The sequence below is a fragment of the Pleurodeles waltl genome, chromosome 7 (assembly GCF_031143425.1).
Source record: "Pleurodeles waltl isolate 20211129_DDA chromosome 7, aPleWal1.hap1.20221129, whole genome shotgun sequence".
NCBI classification, from domain to species: Eukaryota; Metazoa; Chordata; class Amphibia; order Caudata; family Salamandridae; genus Pleurodeles; species Pleurodeles waltl.
This window is the reverse complement of record NC_090446.1, coordinates 710,577,542-710,600,377: the sequence shown is the minus strand read 5'-3', so window position 1 is coordinate 710,600,377 and position 22,836 is coordinate 710,577,542. Positions and strand designations below refer to the sequence as shown.

Here is a 22,836-nt window from a genome sequence, read left to right as displayed (position 1 = left end):
AGAAGTAGAGAGGTTTAATTGAGTTATTAAAGATTCTGTACAACTAGCTAAATTTAGAAATGTTGATTGGAAAACTAGTGTTAAGAAAATGATCTGGATGTACAGAACCACCCCAACGGTAACAGGCCATACCCCTTTTACAGTTATGAGGGGTAGAATTCCATTTACAAAGGATAATCAGGGTTGGTTAAGCAATTCTAGAGTAAAAGAATGGTCACCTGCTGAAATTAAGGAGAATATTCAGAAAGCACAGGAGTTGTATAAAACCTATGTGGAGTTAAAAAAAGGGGCAAGAGACGTTAGTTTGAAGAATGGTGATGTTGTTCGAGTTAAGCTACCAGGTAAAGTTTAAAAAGGTGATACTAAGTTTTCAGAGCCTAAAACAGTTCTTGAAGTATACAAAAACTCTGCCAAATTAAGTGATGGTCGTGTGTGGCATATGAGTCGTTGTGCTAAGTTAATGGGTGATGCTGTTGGGGCGAATTCTACTGTACCTATGAAGAATTATTTGTGGCTAGATCCTGTTTATGAAGACACTTTCTCTGGAGCTGCTAACATCCTAGAAGCTGATTCGGCGTCAGAAGATGTTATAGACAATTATGACATCCCGGCACAGGAACTGGAAGTGTCCAAGGACCATCCGGACAATCTTGGAAGGAATGTAACCTACAGGAGCAAATTGGGTAGAATGATTAAGAAACATTTGCATTTAAAGGACTACATTGTAAATTAGGGTCTGTATTGTAAATTAGTTTACTTTGTATCCTTTTCCTTCCTTTCCTTTCCTTGTGATTTATGTTTTACTTATTGTTTATTTTCCAAAGGGAGAAGATGTGTTGTGTAATGTTGTTCTCACTTAGAATGAAGAGTTAGTGGAATGTTTATAGTTGAAAGAATGGAATGGGGAGGATGTGTAGAACTGGAGTAAGGGGCAGTTGGAGTTGGCCAGGGTGGAGAACAGGCAGACACTGGTGTTGGCGTGCTTTCTTATTTGAATAAACTTCAAGGAAACTCAATGCCGTTTGAAGAATTAGACTACAATTACCCTTTTGTGGGTACCCATGAACAATTCCACAACATCATTGGTTTGGGGCCACAGATGTGTACTCTTTTAATGCTTGACATTTAGGCAAACAAAATCAACTGTAACTCTTCCCAAACCTGTACAGGAAGGTCGGACATTGTCAATGGATGCTGCATCACTTTGGGGGAAAGGCAGTTATGAAGATGGCACTCTTGCAAGGTCCTACTCAATAGGCACGGGAACCATTCTCAGTCTCTTATGGCTGGTTTGGTGACTACAATGCCAAGATGGGCTAGTTCAACGACTTTCTGTCTTAGGCTCTCAGGTATGACGATTCTCGAGCCTCTCAATACATCTTCCCAGTTCATCCTGTACATTTTTGAATTTTTGAAATTCAACACTGTCAGCAAGTGGTAGAGTGCTCCTTTCCCACGATTGAGTTGCAATGATGTTTTTGAGGATAAGGATGTTCTTATTGGCATTAATAGCAGCAATAATCTGTTAAATGGATAGGGCTGCCAGCGTGCTGGACTTCACAATAAAGGTTAGGTACTCCTCAGCCGTTTTGGATGTCACACTGTGACAATGTAGTGGTACTTGTGAAAAGTAATCAGCACAGTTCTGGTCTTTACCCGGCTTGTGCACAATTGCCAAGTCGTACTCTTGCAGTTGCAAACCCCACCTCTCAATGCGAGGGGGGACCTTGGCTTTTGGGTTTCCAAAAATAGTGAGCAGCGCTTGGTGGTCTGTAACTACAGTGAAATGTTTATTGCATAAAAACACATGAAAATGTTCACAGGCCCACTCTACAGCCAGACTCTCCTTCTCCGGCTGAGAATTAGCATGTTCTGTGTCAGAAAGTCTTTGACTGGCATAGGCTACAATATGTCTCTGAGCATTTGGATGATCATTATGTTGAGAAAGTATTGCCCCCAAGCCCACCGGCATGCATCTATTGTGTTGTCAGTATGTAACTTTGGGTCAAAATAGGCGATATCGGTTGCATTCTCAATTGCATGTTTTATTCTTTTGAAGCTTTGATCACATTCAGCAGACCACTGCAATGGGCATATCATTTTGTCAAGTCTCTCAAAGGGGCACTCACTGTAGCAAAGTCACAAATGTACCTTGAGCAATAAATGGCCTTGCCTAAGAAGGATTACAGCATGGTGACATCTTGTTGGGGGCAAGTAGCTGACAGTTCTTGCACTTTAACTGGGTCAGGAGTCATTGCTCCATCAGAGAATATGTGCCCAAAGAGTTTAAGTTTGGTCTTGTGAAACTTACACTGCTACATTCAGAGTGATACCTGCATCAGCAAGTAACTGACACACTTGGCATGGTCATTTTGCGATGCTCAAAATAACAGTATGTCATCACTGTAATTAAAAGCATGCGTGACAGTTTGAATTATCTGACGAATACCATCCTGAACTATGTCTGCAGCTGATAACACTCCTAAACTCAACCTTTTGAATCTGAACAAAGCAACATGCGTTGAAAAAGCAGCAATGTACTTGCAGTTGTCTTCTAACTCAAGCTGATGGTAACCCTTGTTCAGGGCAAGACGGGAGAAGACTTTGGCACCAGTCAGTTGCAAGATAATGTCCGCTATGTGGGGACCAGGATGTCTTTCTCTCATCGATTGCTTTGTTGGCCTGATGCATATTAACACAGATGCACACTGCAGCTCCACTGTCCTTTTTTGGCACCACTACTATGGATGAAACCCATGGCGTAGGACCGGTGGAGCACTTAATTATGTCATTCTTCAACAGTGTTTTCGGTTCTTTCTCAATAGCTTCTTAAAAGTAAAAAGAAACTCTGCGATGATGTTCTCATTAATGTGAAGTTGCACTTTCATTGTCCTGGGTTGTCCTAGGCCATGAAACGATGGAAAGTGACTCACAATTTCAGATTGAATGTGGCAATTGCAATTGAGAGATATCAGTCCCATGTCAGCAGCAGTGGCAACGGTGAGGCTGCAAGCACTGGACAAAATTAATTGTAGAACGTGAATTGGCTCCTTGTCGCTGTGATTGACCCTTGACTCTGCAAAGGTTTAGAAGCAGCTTACGTGTATACCTTTGTTTTTGATGAGTTGGGGCATGGCACAGGAGACAGGCTATTGAACTTCTTGACTCATTGTTAATTGATGCACTGGTGTCTATATTAAAGGTTATGGGGCAACCGTTGACCTTTATTGTAATTTTGGGGCAGTGTCTAAAGGATTTTGGTTGTTTAGTTTGACCGTTTGCCATTGTGTTTATTTCTTCCTTGCAAGCAGCCAAACCGGCATGCGCCTGCCACTCCTTGGTCGATACTATCATTGCAGATTCATCTTCTTCACTGGCACTTGATAGTGATGTTGAAGAGCCTTTTTAAGATGAGCTTGAAGACTATGATTTTATCTGGTTTCTACTTGTCATAACTGATGTTTTTGACCTGGTGGGTGTGGTGAGACTGCTTCCGGAATCATCTGGCATCCATTTTGTCTTCTCGCTGTGACATATTTGGGTTCTCTTTTGTTTTGCAAACCATTATGAAGTGATTTTTTTTCCAACAACCTTTGTATGTCTGTCCTATGGCTGGCCATTTAACCTCATGGGAATGACTTGAATGCATCTACCTTGTACTTGGGCTTGTTTTTCTTGACCAATTGTAAGGAAATGCCTCCTTGGCATGGTTACCCCCTGACTTTTTGCCTTTGCTGAAGCTAAGTTATGATTTGAAAGTGTGCTGAGGCCTGCTAACCAGGCCCCAGCACCAGTGTTCTTTCCCTAACCTGTACCTTTGTTTCCACAATTGACACACCCTGGCATCCAGGTAAGTCCCTTGTAACTGGTACCCCTGGTACCAAGGGCCCTGATGCCAGGGAAGGTCTCTAAGGGCTGCAGCATGTCTTATGCCACCCTGGGGACCCCTCACTCAGCACAGACACACTGCTTGCCAGCTTGTGTGTGCTGGTGGGGAGAAAATGACTAAGTCGACATGGCACTCCCCTCAGGGTGCCATGCCAATCTCACACTGCCTATGGCATAGATAAGTCACCTCTCTAGCAGGCCTTACAGCCCTAAGGCAGGGTGAAATATACCTTAGGTGAGGGTATAGGTGCATGAGCACTATGCCCCTACAGTGTCTAAGCAAAACCTTAGACATTGTAAGTGCAGGGTAGCCATAAGAGTATATGGTCTGGGAGTCTGACATACACGAACTCCACAGCACCATAATGGCTACACTGAAAACTGGGAAGTGTGGTATCAAACTTCTCAGCACAATAAATGCACACTGATGCCAGTGTACATTGTATTGTGAAATACACCCCAGAGGGCATCTTAGAGATGCTCCCTGAAAACATACCAGACTTCCAGGGTGGGCTGACTAGTTTTACCAGCCTGCCATACACCAGACATGTTGCTGGCCACATGGGGAGAGTGCCTTTGTCACTCTGTGGCTAGTAACAAAGCCTGTACTGGGTGGAGGTGCTTCTCACCTCCCCCTGCAGGAACTGTAACACCTGGCGGTGAGCCTCAGAGGCTCACCCCCTTTGTTACAGCGCCCCAGGGCACTCCAGCTAGTGGAGATGCCCGCCCCCTCCGGCCACGGCCCCACTTTTGGCGGCAAGGCCGGAGGAGATAATGAAAAAAACAAGGAGGAGTCACTGGCCAGTCAGGACAGCCCCTAAGGTGTCCTGAGCTGAGGTTACTCTGACTTTTAGAAATCCTCCATCTTGCCGATGGAGGATTCCCCCAATAGGATTAGGGATGTTCCCCACTCCCCTCAGGGAGGAAGCACAAAGAGGGTGTAGCCACCCTCAGGGATAGTAGCCATTGGCTACTAACTCCCCCAGACCTAAACACCCCCCTAAATTGAGTATTTAGGGTCTCCCAGAACCTAGCAAGATAGATTCCTGCAACCTAAGACGAAGAAGAACTGCTGACCTGAAAGCCCTGCAGAGAAGACGGAGACACCAACTGCTTTGGCCCCAGTCCTACCGGCCTGTCTCCCCACTTCAAGAAAAACTGCAACAGCGACGCGTTCTCCAGGGTCCAGTGACCTCTGAAGCCTCAGAGGACTACCCTGCATCTAAAAGGACCAAGAACTCCTGAGGACAGCGGCTCTGCTCCAAAGAAGAAACAACTTTGCAACAAAGAAACGACTTTAAAAGGACTCCACGTTTTCCGCCGGAAGCGTGAGACTTTGCACTCTGCAGCCGACGCCCCTGGCTCGACCTGCAGAGAAACAACACTACAGGGAGGACTCCCCGGCGACTGCGACCCTGTGAGTAGCCAGAGTTGACCCCCCTGAGCCCCCTCAGCGACGCCTGCAGAGGGAATCCAGAGGCTCCCCCTGACCGCTACTGCCTGCTTCTAAGAACCCGACGTCTGGTAAAGACACTGCACCCGCAGCCCCCAGGACCTGAAGGATCCGACCTCGAGTGCAGAAGCAACCCCCAGGTGGCCCTCTCCCTTGCCCAGGTGGTGGCTACCCCGAGGAGCCCCCCCCCTTGCCTGCCTGCTTTGCTGAAGAGACCCCTGGGTCTCCCATTGAACTCCATTACAAACCCGACGCCTGTTTGCACTCTGCACCCGGCCGCCCCTGTGCCGCTGAGGGTGTACTTTTTGTGCTGAATTATGTCCCCCCCCCCGGTGCCCTACAAACCCCCCCTGGTCTGCCCTCCAAAGACACGGGTACCTACCTGCTGGCAGACTGGAACCGGGGCACCCCCTTCTCTATTGAAGCCTATGCGTTTTGGGCACCACTTTGACCTCTGTACCTGACCGGCCCTGACCTGCTGGTGTGGTAACTTTGGGGTTGCCCTGAACCCCCAACGGTGGGCTACCTTGGACCCAACTTTGAACCCTGTAGGTGGTTTACTTACCTGCAAAACTAACAAATACTTACCTCCCCCAGGAACTGTTGAAAATTGCAGTGTCTAGTTTTAAAATAGCTTATTGCCATTTTTGCCAAAACTGTACATGCTATTTTGCTGATTCAAAGTTCCTATGATACCTAAGTGAAGTACCTTTCATTTGAAGTATTGATTGTAAATCTTGAACCTGTGGTTTTTAAAATAAACTAAGAAAATATATTTTTCTATATAAAAACCTATCGGCCTGGAATTGTCTTTGAGTGTGTGTTCCTCATTTATTGCCTGTGTGTGTACAACAAATGCTTAACATTACCCTCTGATAAGCCTACTGCTCGACCACACTACCACAAAATAGAGCATTAGAATTATCTCTTTTTGCCACTATCTTACCTCTAAGGGGAACCCTTGGACTCTGTGCATGCTATTTCTTACTTTGAAATAGTACATACAGAGCCAACTTCCTACACCAATGCTGATTCATTTTTCCAGGTCCATATAAGCAGCTTTTTGATCTGCTCTTTCATCATCTCTTACAACCATTTGAATTTTCTCAAAACTGAGCGTTTCTCCCAGCATGGGTCTTCTGAAATAGTGTGAAAGACAGCTGTTGGAGTGTGTCTTTTAAAAGCAATAGTAACATGAAAAGCTTGCAATGTATTGTGTTATGAAGCTGCATAGAAAACCTGTTAACAAAGAAAATAATACACGCGCTTGAAATGTGCCCACGGGGAGTGGCTACCAATGTATACGAAAACTAATGAAAAGCTTGCTAATTCTGAATTTTTATACAATAATGTTTGAATTTGTATTAGTATAGCATGATTAGAGTTACGCGTTAAGAGTTTTGCATTATTAAAATAGAAGGCCTTAGCTTAGCAAGGGTCTGGGCCTAGCTGCCTGGCCTCATATTAAACTGCAATTTCTAACATGTAATGTGCTGTTTTTCTGAAGGACACGAAGCTGTACTTTTCCAGAAGTTATGTGTGTGTAGCCGTAGTAAATTCTTTCTCATGAGAACCGACTTGCTGAAGGCGACGTTCTTGCTGAATGCAACAGTGTAAATCGTAACAGGTGCAAGGTCAACTGTAGTAGGAGAAAACAATGGAGACACTGACTGGAGCACAAAGTGTAACTTTTCCTACCTGACATTCCAACCGATGGAGACGTCAATAATATGGACCAATCCGCGACATGAAAACTGTGGTTTGTGGAAAATTCTGGCAAGTTGCTTGAACAATTATTGGACAGCGATAATGGTGCACCAATTATCATCCAATGAGGAGTTAAGGGTTAATTAGAAAGGTTTTGATTTAACGGCGTGACCCAAGAAGAAACGGGTCCTTTTCTCACTTCACTTCGGGCTCACTTCACTCCAATTCCCTCCACTTCGACATCTTCATTCCTATTGCTCTAGTGTTTTCCTGAGCTTAGTCTGAGTACTCTAAACCATCCTCTACCTCATTCTTGCCTGATATTTACTTCTCCTCCATATGAGGGAAGGGTCCTATTCTTTAGCTATATTTTGCCCCGTCATATCTCTGCTGATGGAGAATTGACTGATGTCCTGAGGACGAAGACTGACGCTGTTTGCTGATCATTTGATTGGTAACTATCAGATGCAAAATTGTAATTGTCTGTTTGCCTTTCCTTTCTAGGTACCAACTGCTATTTTGATAGAGTCCTTAGTTTAGATGTTTTCTAAATGTATGTTTGCTAAATGTTTCCTAATTTGAGGTTAGTTAAGGCGTTCACTAATACCTTGTGCGAATAGACAAATGACGTATTACTGAGACTTTGCTAAGTTGTTTCATATTAATGGTGTGCCTAATTACTGAATTAATATTCTCTATGCATTGATTAATTGTGTTCTAATTGCTAAATTAGAAGAGTTCTGATGAGTTTTATTGCTAATGAGATTAACAGAGATGACATTAAATTGTAGCCAATAGGGAAATAAATATCCTAACACTTAACGAATTGGTGTGGTTATTCATGACTGAAAGGTTATGGTGTGTTCAACCTATTGCTTCTTACCAAATGTTATTGGTTAGTTTGTTGATTAGTTATTGTAATTATTGATAGGTTTATTGATCTATTGATTTGTGATGCTAAAACGACATTTCGTGCTGGGAAGTCCCCGAATGTGGTCCAAAGGTTGTCGACCTAAACGCGTCTCCTTGTAAGTTTACTTATTAAGGCTCTGACGTGCTAACACAGCCATCCATAACCCTGAGGCGTATGTCTTCTTTCTCATTAAATTCACTAACCTTAGTGTTTGATGAGCACATCAAATCTTTCAGCAAATTCATCCATCGTTTTACCAGCTTACTGTCTCACTTTATTGAAAATGTACCTTTCATAGTCGACATTTGGCATCGGATTGAGCTTGGTACCCAATGCTTCTTTAATCTGACGGTACTATATTGCATCAGTGAGTGAGATTTTCTTCAGCGCTTCTTTTAATTCGTCACCGGCAAAGTTCTTTAAATACTTAATGATTTTCTTATCATCTACTTTTTCTAGGCATTTAGGAAGTCATCAAATGTCTTGATCCATGTAGTCTACCTGGCGCCAATAATTAGCTTCTTGGCAGTGAAGACAGGCGGTGGTGGTTTCAGAAACACAGCTGAATCGCACTTCACGTTCTTTTCTGCAAACATTGAAAAAAAAACATTATTTCGATGGCTTTCAGTGCATGGATGTTATTTGCTGCTGTACACGCATCAGCTTCTCAACCGGGCATGGGTCATCACATCCGATTCGAGGTCATGTGGCACTTCCTTTGCTTATGCCTGTAAGTACATTTGTACTTTCATACCTGGTATTCACTGCCTTTACCATTTGCTTTGCATAGATGATGGCTCTGTGTTATGGCATGATGCAGTATTTCAGCTTTCATCTTTACTTAATGAATTCAGGTGAGCTTTTTGAATGTGCTCCTACACAGGGCCTACAACTTCTTCGAGGGCCATGTATAAGCTGGACCAGGGCTTCAACTCCACACCCACCTACATCGAACTTCGAACTGCCTGGATTTGGACACGTTGCATGCAGAAGCAGTTTGCTGGCTCTCAGGGAGAGCAGTCTTGTTTCTTCAGGAAACGGATCCCCTCCTTGTCAGCAGTTGTAGGATCCTCCCCAGGCTGGAAGCATGCAAAAGACCACACCACACAGAGCGCTCTATAACAGATGTCTTTATTCCTCAGCATACGATCACACCCTGCACTCTAAAGTAAGACATAACTGTTAATAACCACACCTTACCACCTCTCAGCAAGTTGTGTAATTCCTCTGGTGAGTCCACCTACAACCGCAAGGGTCCTAGCACACGGAGTATCACAACACTACATATCCAACCTAAAATCCTCTCCTCCTGTATGTAAGTCAAAGGGGAAAATCAATAACCCCAGGTTTTTTTTAAATCTCTTCCTACCAGTTTCAAATTGTTGGCATGTATATGTACTTGAAATGCTTGGAAGCAAAGACTCTCTAGGGCAACTAATACCAATCACCTCCCAGGACATGACAAGTAAAAAACATGTTCACACTCACCTTTCACTGCCACCCGAAAAAGAAAACATATATCCTTCATGAAGATGTACATATCGGAGAGTCACCTTCATGATAATAGAAATGGATCTGTAATTTGATGTTTCAAAAATGTGTCTTTGCTCCTCTTCCCTTAAGAACACTAAATAATTTAAAATAGAAGTGGGCGTAAGCTCTGGTTTAACTTGGTCTAGCTATAGTATAAACAGTAGCGAAAGTGTACCACTGTGATAAATATTGATTGAAAGGAAGTTACTCTGGACAGAGGTCATAAGCCAAAGGTCAATTATAAATATCATGCTTGGTTCACAATTGCTTCTTCTGAACTAATTTAAATCACATGTTTCTTGTCCTCGCAGATTCAGCACACAAAAAAATAACTAACTTCAGTGCTGTGTTTCTGGAAGTTCTCTTTATGATGGGGACATGGGGAAACAGCTTTTTGTCGTTTCAGCCACAAGGCAAAGCACGTTGTTTATTGTATTTCTGCATTAGTGAAGGCCAAAGGGAAATATGCTCATTTAAAAAAACACAATTACAAATCTGCCATTTCCTCTCTTAAAGTGCCTCATTTGCAAATGTGTGCTTTTTTCTTTAATAGCATTCGTTTATCTGTAACTTAATTACAAAAAATATATACCGGTTTTATTGCTGATATAGTAGAAAACGAGTCTTGATATTTACACAGAACTCTATAGATGCCAGAGCAGAAAACTGAAATAAAACATACAGAAACACATACATCAAAGACCTCAATTATCATAAACATTCACGTTAAAAAGGCAACAGCGTTCGAACACGCCCAATGTTATATACTTAGATCTGCAGTGCATTTAAACCACCCATCTTCTAAATTCAGTCATCTGGCGATGACGTCAATTTTCTGGAAAGCAGACAGCGCACTTCCAGAAGAGTTTTGCTTTCTTGGAGTCAAAGCACACGGTCAGACAAGTTCAACTTTAGCGTTGGGGTAAACGGCTACCACGTCGTAGCCCTCCGGGGGCTTCACCCTCTCCTTGGCGTGAGTTTCACAGAACAGCTGCTCCTCAATGAAGAAGTAGCCCCTTTGCTTTAGGTTCAAGCCGCAGTCGTAGCACATGAAGCACTCAGGGTGGTAGAGTTTATCCCGCGCCTTGACGATTGTGCCCCTGAGGAGGAAAGTCCAGAAAAAGGCGTTACTGTCTGCCTGCACAACAAAGTCACAGAAACATAAATCCAAGCAAGCAGTTCAGTGGTAGCAGTTGGAGGCAGACATCTTTCTCGAAAGAAACCAAGGGAACTGTAGCCCCTGGGCATTACCGATGACATTCAGCAAATCTATGAAGCACTATCAACATTTCTGAAATTGACGAAGACAGAAAATAGACGGACTGCATTTTCTGAATTGCAAATAAGGCTCAGCTTTTAATATTTTTGAAGGGAGATTTGTTGAAATGGTGATCAAAAAGGTATGTTTTACATGTGCTTTTGTAGAATTCAACCAAAAGTACTACATCTTGTGATAGTGAAATCAGTGGCGACTCTTGCAATCCTTCTCTTATTTGCTACTGTTATTATCGAGTTAATTAGAATTCACCAAGGCATTATTTGACTTTCCAGGAAAGTGCCTAACGAAATGCTTATAGTCATCAACACAGACATACTTTTGTACAATTAATATTTATTTTAGTGTTTTTTCCGTTATCTGCCACACTAATCGGCTTATGGGTGTATTCACTGTATGGGTTCAGTGCACAGTTACTGCCTAGGCATTCATATGTTAATAATTCTGATCAACAGCCACATACCTGAAGCACACTGATAGGGACCCTCACAAGCGAGAAATCCTGGACAAAACATGTTACATCTCAGGATCTCTCACTGGCCAAGGACCCAACTGAGCAAGACCCTCACATCTGAGGGAATATTACCACAGCCCTTTCGTGCCAGAGCCCCTTAGGTTTGAGAGTGACAGTCAAGGCCTCTCTCGTGAAGGCACCAATCAATGCCCCTCAGATACTTTAAGTGAGTGACATTATATTGAGTAGCCTGAGTCTGGTCTGAGTGTGAGATGTTAGGGGTCTTGATCGAGTTTCCTCAGGTGGATGAGTCTTGGCAAATCCCATGAACCATGATGATCTGTGTCAGGATTCCTCAGGTGGGCGGGCGTCAACACATGTCCTTCAGATGTGACATGTTCAGCCAGGAAATCCTCAGATTTGAAAATCCCCGTGAAAAATAGGCTTTAATATCACTGCATTTTGTGCAATAAAAACTTAAAAACGTGTTATATATGTATTCACTGAAAGTAACCACAGATTAAGGTAACATTATAAACATTCAGTTAAAGCGTAACATTTTAAACAAAAAAAAGCCACAGAAATTCACCAGTTATCTCAAGTAACTATAACTCGTGCCATAAGGTAACTATAACTCATGTCCCTGCTATGTATAGTTTTCTCATCAATAATTCCATTGGAAATGTTGCAGTGATGTTATCAATGATGTCATAGAAGATGTCACGAGTGATGTAATATGTGCAGTAATTAGCATTGCATAGTGAAGGGCACGAGTTGTAGTTAACCTATGTCATGAGTTATAGTTACTTGAGATAACTATAACTGGTGAATTTCTGTGTTTTTTTGAGTTTCAAACGGTAGATTGTTAGAGAACATTTCACCCATCACGTATCTTTAGTCTTTGTTTTATTCAGTGAATTTCTACATTTTTTTAATGTAAAGTCACATTTTATTACCACACATAAAGCCAGGTGCACATGGCCTTCAGCCATGGTCATCTGGGTTTGGCTGCAAGGCATGGCCTATGGCCAGGCCTTGTTTCCAACCCCCCCGCAGGCAGCCAACTCCACGCTGTGAGGTCACCATAGGGAATTGAATAAATCTCTAAAAAATATCCGCTGAGCTCCTCCTCTTGGTTGAGAGCTGTAGCCTGCACCATGACGAGCTGCTGCAGTGTGAGGAGAATCCCTATGATGAAGCATGCCACCTTCAGTGGGTGAGGGAATTCGTCCTTAAAGTAGGATTACCCCTGATAGTTAGGTTACCATTGTTTTGATCCAGACCCATGTGTTCTTTTGTGTGTCTTATTGATATAGCTAGGAGCTAACAGTTGGTGGTCTCTAAATCTCCCTTGGCTCTCCTTGTTGTGGTTTCTAATACATGACCAACACCCCAGCAGGCAGCCAACCGCATGTTGCACATCGCACGCAGTGGGAAGTTGGCCACAGGCAGCTATCTCCATTCTGCATAAGGCCTTTGGCCAAGGCCCTGTAGCCTATGCCATGCTGCATATGACCAAATGCCATGTGCAGAATTGGGTTGGTAGCTTCCTAGTGGCTGCCTGCGGTGAGTTAGTTGCAGGGCCAACCCCATGCCACGCATAACGAAACACTGTGCAGCATGGGGTTTGCTGCTTATGTGGTTGTTGGCAGTCTGGGGGGTTGGTTGGCTACAAGGTATGGCTGAAAGGCCAGCCCATGCTGCCAGCCCACGGCTGTGCATGGCCAAAATAACCATGCTGCCATAAATATCTCCTTTCTACTTATCACTGCTCATGCAGAAAAACAGAGAAGAAGAAACAAAAGTCAGGTTTTGTTTTGTGCAGCTTTAAATATGCTCTGTGTCTTGCCTTTTCCCTGGGCTGCTGACTATAGCAGCAGGTAAAGTTCTGTGAGCTCTGCCCAGGCCTACAGGCAATGTGATGTCAGAACTCAACTGAAACATGTTATTACAGTTGAATGGCTACACCATTTTTTTATTACTAGGTGTGTCACAAGTACCCTGTAATTAGGAAATTAGAGACAGGCTTTTATACAGAGACTATAGGATCCCATGTGTTATATATATATAAATAAACATGCTATTTAGAGCAACTGTACGACTAAACACACATTCACATAGTTATTACTATAGTGAAAAGTTCAAATTTGAGTTTATTACCAAAGCACAACAAAATTGACATGAGAAAAACATTGTTTATAGCCTTACAGATGAAGTGTAAAAATTGCTTTACCCAGGGAAACGGAAAAATGACTTTACAGGGGGAAACAACTCCCCTGCATTAGTCACTAGGCCTCCTGAGTGTACTTTTATGACGCTGCACAAATTTATCCCATTGTATCCATATTTTGGTAATTTTATGCTTTTTGTCATCAAGACCGACTTGACGATTTGCCTCTCAGGAGTCATGGCTCCTTAGATGTGCAGTGTGTAATATGCAATTAAATATCACTGATGAGTGTGGGAAGGACCCATGACTCCTGAGAGGCGAATCGTCGAGTCGGTTTTGATGACAAAAAGCATAATATATATGTGTATATATATATATATATATATATATATATAGATATAAACACACAACCTCCTCAAAAATAGCAAGGACGTGCACGGACACCAATATGTGATTGTATATTCATTTAATAGACAGATGCCTCCTCACAATGCGTTGCAGCTGTAGCCTTGCTCACGTGTATATATACATATATATGCAAATGGGTATTTCTGAGGAGGATAGGACTGACTTCTCACACAGTATCTAGTGGCGTAACAAAACTTGTAAAGTACATAGTAGTAATTAACTCCCTCCCTCTCTCTCTTTCCCTTCTTGCCCCTCCCCCTCCTTTTCTCCCCCCCCTCCCTTTGGGATCACCTTCTAAGTTTTGGACAAGCAAAAGATTTAACCCATAACTTAAGACTTCAGTTTCCAAGAGGATTCTACTTATCTGGTGTACCTTGACACGGACTGAAAGAGAACCCAGGTCAATTTGTTGCACATGGCCCAACATCATAGTCCAATAATGTCCTAAGAGTGCTGATTGCATGGTCATTACGCCTGCCATTTCCTCATAAAAAAAGTAATTTGCTCAATTGCTGAGTGCACTGACTAAAACCAGAATGCCACAAACACACATTTACGAGAAATCCGATCTGCAATCAAAATTTGTATTGTGCTTCGATTCAAATATTTCTGCTGCCTTTAGAGCAGAGGTTTATTGTTTCCACTCCATGCTCGTTTCCCTCTTTAAAATGCTTTTCATAACATTCCTGCATTAAACCTTATGGGGAAAGGGCGACCGCGCTAATGATTTAGTCTTGCAACATCTGCATGACCCTGCGTGCAGGGTTCAAAACTCAGCATGGCGCTCGGTTTTTAACAGCATCCAACATCCCGAGGACGTTATCAGGCGCCAGAAGTAGAGATTGAATAAACACAACCTGTAGTTTTATAGACACAGGGCAGATAAAATTAGCTCCAATTACAAATGTATGAGAGTGTCCACGTGTAGAGATTACACACTGCAGAAGAAACGATGTGTTGTAAATTGAGGAAATAAACCACGGAAATGGGGGTACAGCAGAGTTTATTTCCTTTTGCAGGACATACATTCTCATGCTTTCCCGCGGTGTGCGCTTGGGCCACATGTTCGTAGCAGTGGCGTAACAAAGGCTCCTGCAGCCCCTGCAGTGCGGGAGGGGTGGGGGTCCAGGGGGCCTACCTCAGCACAGTTTTTGCCTTGTGCATCCTTAGGGGACCACTCTAAGTACCTTGCAGGGGGCTCCATGTACTTTGCAGGGGGATCCCTAAGGTTTCATTATGCCACTGGATGAGAGGGGCCTAAAGTGGGAGGTGGAACTCTGAGTCTGTCACTGCCCAGGAAGCTATGAACGGCCTTTGTGGGCTGGGTCTTTTGTGCCAAGTACTGTGTAAGAAGTCAACCCTACCCTCCTCAGAAATACCCACAAAGCTTCTCACACCACCCTGATATAGCTGCCAAGTTTTTTAATCTGGCCATGTGTTACATTTCCATGTTTTCAGTGTGGTTATGTGTGGCATTTTATGTAGTGAAAAATCAATTGACTTTGTTTGGCCTGGTGTGAAAGCACAGGTTCCATTTGACATCATGGCCTGTGTGTGATATGAGAAAATACTGTTTTTAGGCCAACAGCACTCTGCATTCTGGGACATGTATTTTTGTTTGGCCCTTAAAGACGGCTTCCCAGCATTGGATGTGTTATTAGCTAACAGGGCAGATTTGCCACTGGGCATGTATATGATCTTATAATTTGATGATTTACCAATTAGATTATGTCTTTATTAAGATCTATGCATTCCCTAGTTAAAAAAAATGCAGATATTCCACCAAGTATGTGGAACAGTGCACACTGTGTAGCATATTGAATGCTATTGATGAACATGGAAATTGAGCCCTATTCACAAAGGAAATAAAACAATGTTGCTATGCATTATTTGAAAAAGGTGGGCTATAATTCTTTTTAGTATGGTACAAATTCCACAGGTTAAAATACTGTCCAGTGCAGCAGGGCGGCCATAGCGCAAGAAAACCATTACTTTGGATGAAAACTTTATACTTTTCATTCCCATCTAGAAAAAAAATATATATGTGCTTTACTTTGATTATATACTTTAACACTTCGAGTTATGCTCCGGTTTCAAAACTTCTACATATGTGGACAATAGAAAGACTACTAAATCTCGCGAAGAAATATGAGAATATTTTACATTTTTCGTTCTGCCAAGTAGTAACCTTTTGTTTCTCTGGACCAGCTGAGCAGCACACCAATTGGAAAAATAGAGTGAAGTCTCGGAAATGAAGATCATTGAAAATACGGTTACTCACTCAGGGATCTCGAAGGCTATGGTTTTTGCCAGCAGATGCACACAGTGTAGCCTGCTGGGGAAGTAAGGAGCAGCATGCTCTGCTGGTGCAAGTGTTGAAAGAATCCCATCCACAATTCCGCCCACGCATCAAAGCAGCTCTACTCTTACAATCAATGTGAATTTAGGCAAATTCATATTACTCTGCGGGGACAATCAGCGGCTTTAGGGAAATCACCAGAACAATAGTACTAGCAGAGGAAACCCTAATGTAATAATGCCATAATCCTCACCTATCACCTATACCCTGTTGGCCCTTTCTATATACTCAGTTGGTTGCAGCCCTGCCAAGTGCCATACAGTTGTTTTTTGTAATTTTGTGCCGCTTTTGTGTCAATAAATTACTGTAATGCAGCGCAGAAAAGTATAAATCGGGGCCTGAGTTTCACAAGTACCATTTTTCATCACACGCGGCTCTAGCATTCAGCACCAAAGACAGCCAGGACACCTATGCATGTGGGTCCCACGAGCCAGGTAAAATTAGTCTGTCATAACTTGGTCCTGCGACCCCACAACCTTAATCATGAGTGGGTTCATTTGAGCTCACCCTGTAAGTAACTGAGTGTCACTAGTGACTTTTTCCATTGACAGCAAAGGTGAGATTTTTACAGCTTGCAAATGCAGATTTAATTTATGCTTAAACATCTATAACTCTGGTTATACATAACTGATTTGCTTTGTTTTGTGTCCAAATTTATATCAAAATCTGCTCTATTTTTATAAATTGGTGTCAGATTTCTTTCAAGCTGTGCCAATTACTTATCAGTACATTTTGATACTCTGATTTGCTTAACACATATTCATCTAGTAAAGCCTGACTGCTCTTTGTGACACTACCAGGGCTGAGCTAAGAGTTTATTTTTGTGAATCTTAGTGACTATCTTTGGGGTTATTATGAGAGTATTACATTGTGAAGCCTAACCAGCATTACTGCATAATACTCCACTTTCTGCATTCAGATGGTAAAATTAATTTGATAAACTTTTACAATGCAGAGGATGGCTCCACGAGTTGAAAACCTACTCTGCATACGAATTTCCAGTACACCCTGTGTTTGCCGTGTGATATAATTTCTTCCCTGGGTGAGTAGCACCATGTGTGTTGGCAGGTTTGCTGCAATGTCCAGTTTCTGCAAATGTTCGACATGTTCTGGATTTTTAAATGGAGGCACCTTCATGTATATCTGTTCACAATTAGCAGCACATTTGTAGAAGCAAATTAAGTGCCAACTATTAGGGGTATAAACGATTGCTATAAAACTGCAAGCCAACTGTGTCAGAGGCTGGTCCCGATTTTTATTTTTTAAAGTATCTGGTCACCCTACCATATCTATTTCATATTTGATCTGGGTAGAGTCTGATGAGTAATAACACCAGCAAGTGTCAAGTGTTATTTAGTGTTCTCTTGCTCTCTAGATTTGCTCATATTAAATTATGATATATTAGAACATGTATATTAACATTTCAAAGCAAGCTAACACTGAGCAGCAAATTCTAGTTTTTGACAGCAGAATCCCATCTGGTTTCTGTGATACTGACTAATCACCGTCAAAACTACAGCATCTTCATATCCTTATATATATACTTATTGATTTATCGATTGATTCTCGGAAGCGTTACAGTTTTCCCGTTCCAGCATATGAAAGAAGATTCTAGTGGACTGTATGCCCGAATATCGACTTCAAAGTCACTGTGCTTTAAAATATTGTAGCCAATATATCGTTATATGTTTATGAATTGATACACTGTGTGTTTTCAAATATTTAGTCAGTCTCAATATGTCTTTCGTTTTACTCTCTCGCACGACTCTAATCTGGCAGAAAAAAGTTGTTATATTGCCCTCATCACATTGGACAGGCTTTATATACCAGCAAGAGTATGATGGGATATATCTAGGCACAATGGCAGTCAAAGCAGACCATATATGAAGCCATAGTTTAAATTCTTGATCAGCGCTGGAATCTTCCCAAACACTGCTTGAACCACAACCTCTTCCATAACACTGAGGCTCTGTGCTTTGATCCCTTTACAGCATTGTTCCTTCTTCTAAATTCTTCCACTGCTACCATTGCTTCTCTGTTGGTGGCGTACCATTACAAACACACTGTCAAGACAACATCTGGACGAATATGGTGCACTATAAACTGCGTAGTGGACCATACTGACTCTCCATGCACTCACTGGTGCACACACGTGGCAGGCTGGTGCACCACATCAGATGTTCACACACAAGACAATGCACATAAGCAAGAACTTGTACTTTGTTTGACTTCTGCAGAATGACTGATCATTAGTTAAGTAACACATTCTTGTATTAGGTCACATTCACCTAATATCACCAATGTATCACAGTGTGTGGATTAAATTATATTATACAATATTTATGTAAATACGCACTCATGACCCGTGATACCCTCCACCCAGGTTTTATTTCATTAGGTTTTTATTGATGAAATACAAAAATAGGTTAATGAACTCTGGCAACTGTTATGCCAGAAATCTATTGTAGATACGTAACACATTTTCAAACATATTAAACTATCAAAATGAGTGGCTGCTTTAAACTATTATTCAGTGTAATGAATGACAGTCATTTCTCCCATCTCTTATCTTAATACTGTAATGCTGCAGTTTTTAGTGAAATCTGTGAATGCATGGAGTGTATAAATATGTGAATGTAGTTTGTATCATATATGAAAAGAGTGAGAATATGTTTAGTGATTGTTTAGATTTTTTAGAATATATTTCTGACAATATGTGTTGTAAACGCCAGACCTGTGTCCAACACCACGCCAAGCACAGCCTAAGGCCATGCCTGGCGTAAGGGTGGCTGTGCGCGCCCCCGCCATGCACAGTTTTGTTTTCAATTATGTTATTTCTGATACTGCATTGGTGTGATCAATGGTGTCAAAACATGTCATGGGTGATGTCATACATGAGATAATTAGCCATAGATAGCGAGGGAATGAGTTGTGGTTACTTTAAGATATAAATTATCATTGATTGAGATAACAATAACTTGTGAATTTTCTTAGTTTTTCTTAGGTTTTCTTAGTTTAAAACAATATGTTTTAACTGACATTTTCACCTAAATATAACGTTCCTTTAACCTTTGTTATTTGCAGTGAATTTTTTTTTAATGTAAGGTATGATAACAGTTCAATTCCTCATTATAACGTCACTTTAATCTTTGCGTTTTTCAGTAAATTTCGAATTTTGTTTGAGTGTAAAGTAAGCTATCCATTGCCCTGCATGGTGGAGGTTGGATGCAGGGCCAATCCTATGGCGAGGAAATGTGCCAATGCCCCCACCACACATGACTAAATATATCATGTACTAGTATAAAAGGTGTCATTTTAAGTAAGGTAGACCTACTAGCTTTGTCAGTGGGACGGAACACCAAATATATGTGGGTGGCATACCGGCTTTATCACAGAGTCAGCACATCAACATTCATCAAGCAGAGCTATTGGCTTTGTCAAAAGTCACCAATAACTATAATCTAATGTATATTTTATAAATTCACACATTGAAATGTTTATTGATAGCATAATATTGGTTCAATAAAACATTTAAAGAAAATACTAAACATGTCTTTAAGGGCCTGATTTAGATTTTGACGGTATTACTGTCAATCCCCTGGTGCGGCAGGCATGTGTCCTCCGTCAAGTGGACGGTGTTCCGACTGCCGTGTTTAGATGTTACAGTTCTCCTAGTGGCAAATTGCTGATGGAGGGAGGCTGTTGGGTACCCAATATACATGGTACAATAGCAGTGGCTATGGAATAAAAGTAAGTCACATCAAACCCATTTGCAAGTGGCACACATATTGACTACCTCAACCAGGCAATTCAATTTCACGCACATACATATACTGGCTCACATACACAACTGAAAGCACAACATGGTCCCCTTACAATGGCTCTCCGGAATGGACTAAAGATGCCTTGGCCACTCCATTGAAAGATGCAGGATTATAGCAGTGGGGGCATTTTTGTTACAATGGAGAAGTCAGGGCGTTTGAAAATCTCAATATGGTGGTGGGGGGAGGCTGTCCAAATTGAAATACCTTCAGATTAAGAGCTGGGCAAGGAATGTGACTGAGGAATTGGGAAGCACTAATAGTGTGGAGGACCAGCCACAGCTGGATACTCCATTGAAGAAAGAAGTGGCTAGATGGTACTGGCTGATTATGGATATTGTGGACGGCAAATTTACCCTCCCGAAAGAAGTCTGGAAAGAGTGCTTGCCGGAGCCTCATTTTAAGGATTTTTGGCAAGTATCTACTACACTTCTTTATAATACTGTTAAACCTACTACGCTAAGAAGAAATCATTTATTTTCAATTCACAGAGTTTTCTGGACTCCTGCAAAGCTCTCCAGGCTGAAACAGGATAATATGGTGAGGTGCAAAAAGTGTGGATCAGCTGATGACCTACACATGTTTGTAGAGTGTCCCCAACTTAGCAAATTCTGGCAAGGGGTGGGTGAAGCAATTAAGGAAATACTACCCACAATGCTGAAGGTAAGACCGTTGGTAGTGATTTTTGGATGCTCACAAGAGGCGCAGAAACTGGGTAGAGACGGAGATAAACTGTTGATTCATATGATGCTTGTGGCAAGAAGGGAGATATGTAGGAAATGGGTTAGCACTGTCCCCCCTACTTTTGTTGAATGGAAAAACTCTTTAATCTATAATTTTAAGCTAGATTTTGATAAGGATTGTAAGAAAACGAGATTTTGGAATCCACTGAAATGATGGTTGGGAATTGGGGAAGGTATAGACATGTAGGGTGTGATCCTATGATTACTCTCCTTTGCCACCCGCATCGGATCTTATGCGGAAGGAGTTCCTAGACAGGGAGGATGTGTTTGGAGACGGGCTGTGAGCAGCTAGTAAGATCTCTATTCCCCCCCTCTGTGAAGGGAATATTTGGAAGGTAAATGAGGATAAAAAAATAAAAAAAAACTGAAAGCACAACATGGTCCCCTTGCAATGTGCTACTGTGGTGCCAGCATTCATTTGGCAATGAATACTAACACCACAATGACATTTGTGAATGTATGCGATATGTGTCTTGTACCAGTGTGTCCCCATCCATGTCTCTCACAATTGTTTTCTCAACATATGCATACCACAGTGATTTAAAAAAATAACTGTGACATGTATATGACTGCAGTGGTCCAGAGCTCATATGCAATTACCACACAAAGTACACAGGCAATGAGGACTCCCTACCTCTGAGTACGGGGATGGGAGGAGGTTGTGTTTTCTCTGTGGTCCAGTGGCAGCAGAGACGGAAGGTGTTGTCCAGCCGCGTCCACGCGTCCATGCCTGTGGCCAGTCCCTGAAGCCAACCCCTTATGAGCACCCAACCTTACACTGTGAGTGGCCTTTACCTGTGTGCAGCAGAGGTTTCCGGCAAGACCTGGCCTGCTGCCAGACCCTAACCACCCAACCCCATGCTGTGCACAGCCCTTTGGCCATGCACAGCGGAAGTTGGCTGCTGCCTCTGTGGGTGTCAGAATATGTGAGAGAGGGTGTATGTGGGGGTGAGAGTGGCTTTAACAACGTATCTCTGGATGTGGGAGTGCGCACATCAGTGTTTTAGTGGGTGTGTCCTACATAAAAGGAAATAGGTATATATATATACATACATATATATATACATATATATATATATATTTATACATATATGTGTGTGTGTGTATATATATATATATATATATATATGTGTGTGTGTGTGTGTGTGTATAGATATCTATATGTATATAAATATCAATGACAGCAATTCCAGTTAATACTGGCTACGTCCACCAAACGAGGCTTGGTGCTGACCAAACAGTTGTGGCCCCCATTTCTAATACAAAATAAATATTACAGCTCCCTTTTAAACTGTAAGAGAAAGTCACACCCAACATGTCTGCATCTCTGTATTAATTATTATATATATATATAAGAAATGTTAGCTGAAATCCGGCCACTTCACATCGGTGAGTTAACGGCAAGGGGGCGACCCTTTAAAAACATTCCACAAATAGCCTTGTCCCATGAATCCAAGAAGCCAGAGGAAACTCAGAGAGACAAAAACGACTGGCCGTAACTCAAAGTATGCCCAACAAGCGCTTTAATGCTTTTTCATGGCAACACAAATAGCATAAAAAACCTGACGTGTTTCGGAGCAAGACGCTCCTGATCACAGGTTACCACAGTCGCGTCATTACAACTATGTTAAATAGCCACTTGCACTGTCTCATTCTATGCTAAACATAAACAAAGGACTTTCAAGTCCATACTAACTCCTTGAGAATTGTCGGCCATTTTGAAACATTATACTAGTATTTTCTTTCATACACAGAGGATCTACTATATCGACATCTCCAGGGTATTTAATTCTTCTAATCAAAACTTGTATTAATACAAAATGAGAAATCATAAAGACAATAAGAAATGCTTATTCACACGACAAAAGAAACAAATTCATGTATACTAGCTTAAGCAGAAAAGTCGAGTTTACACATCTCGTTCCTATAAAATCAAAATATTGTCATCCAATATCACATTGCATGTTTTTAAATTGTTTTCTATTGTTCATACCAACCCCAATTGAATATAATCGTTTTTTGCTATTCATATTACTGTCCAGGTGCCAACATATCAACCTATAAAGATATAAAACACAAGATATATATTTATCACATCTCACAGTGCTTAC

The 22,836-nt window shown here is 41.9% G+C and overlaps 1 protein-coding gene across 1 annotated transcript in view; it reads right to left on the bottom strand.

The window, feature by feature from the left end:
- Positions 1–9,076: 9,076 nt before the first annotated feature.
- Positions 9,077–22,836, bottom strand: part of PDLIM4 (PDZ and LIM domain 4) — a 525,321-nt gene continuing 511,561 nt past the window's right edge. The window contains exon 7 of the mRNA XM_069244747.1: positions 9,077–10,594. Coding sequence (XP_069100848.1) covers positions 10,390–10,594 — 205 coding nt within the window. The 3' untranslated portion in view covers positions 9,077–10,389. The remainder of the gene's footprint in view (positions 10,595–22,836) is intronic.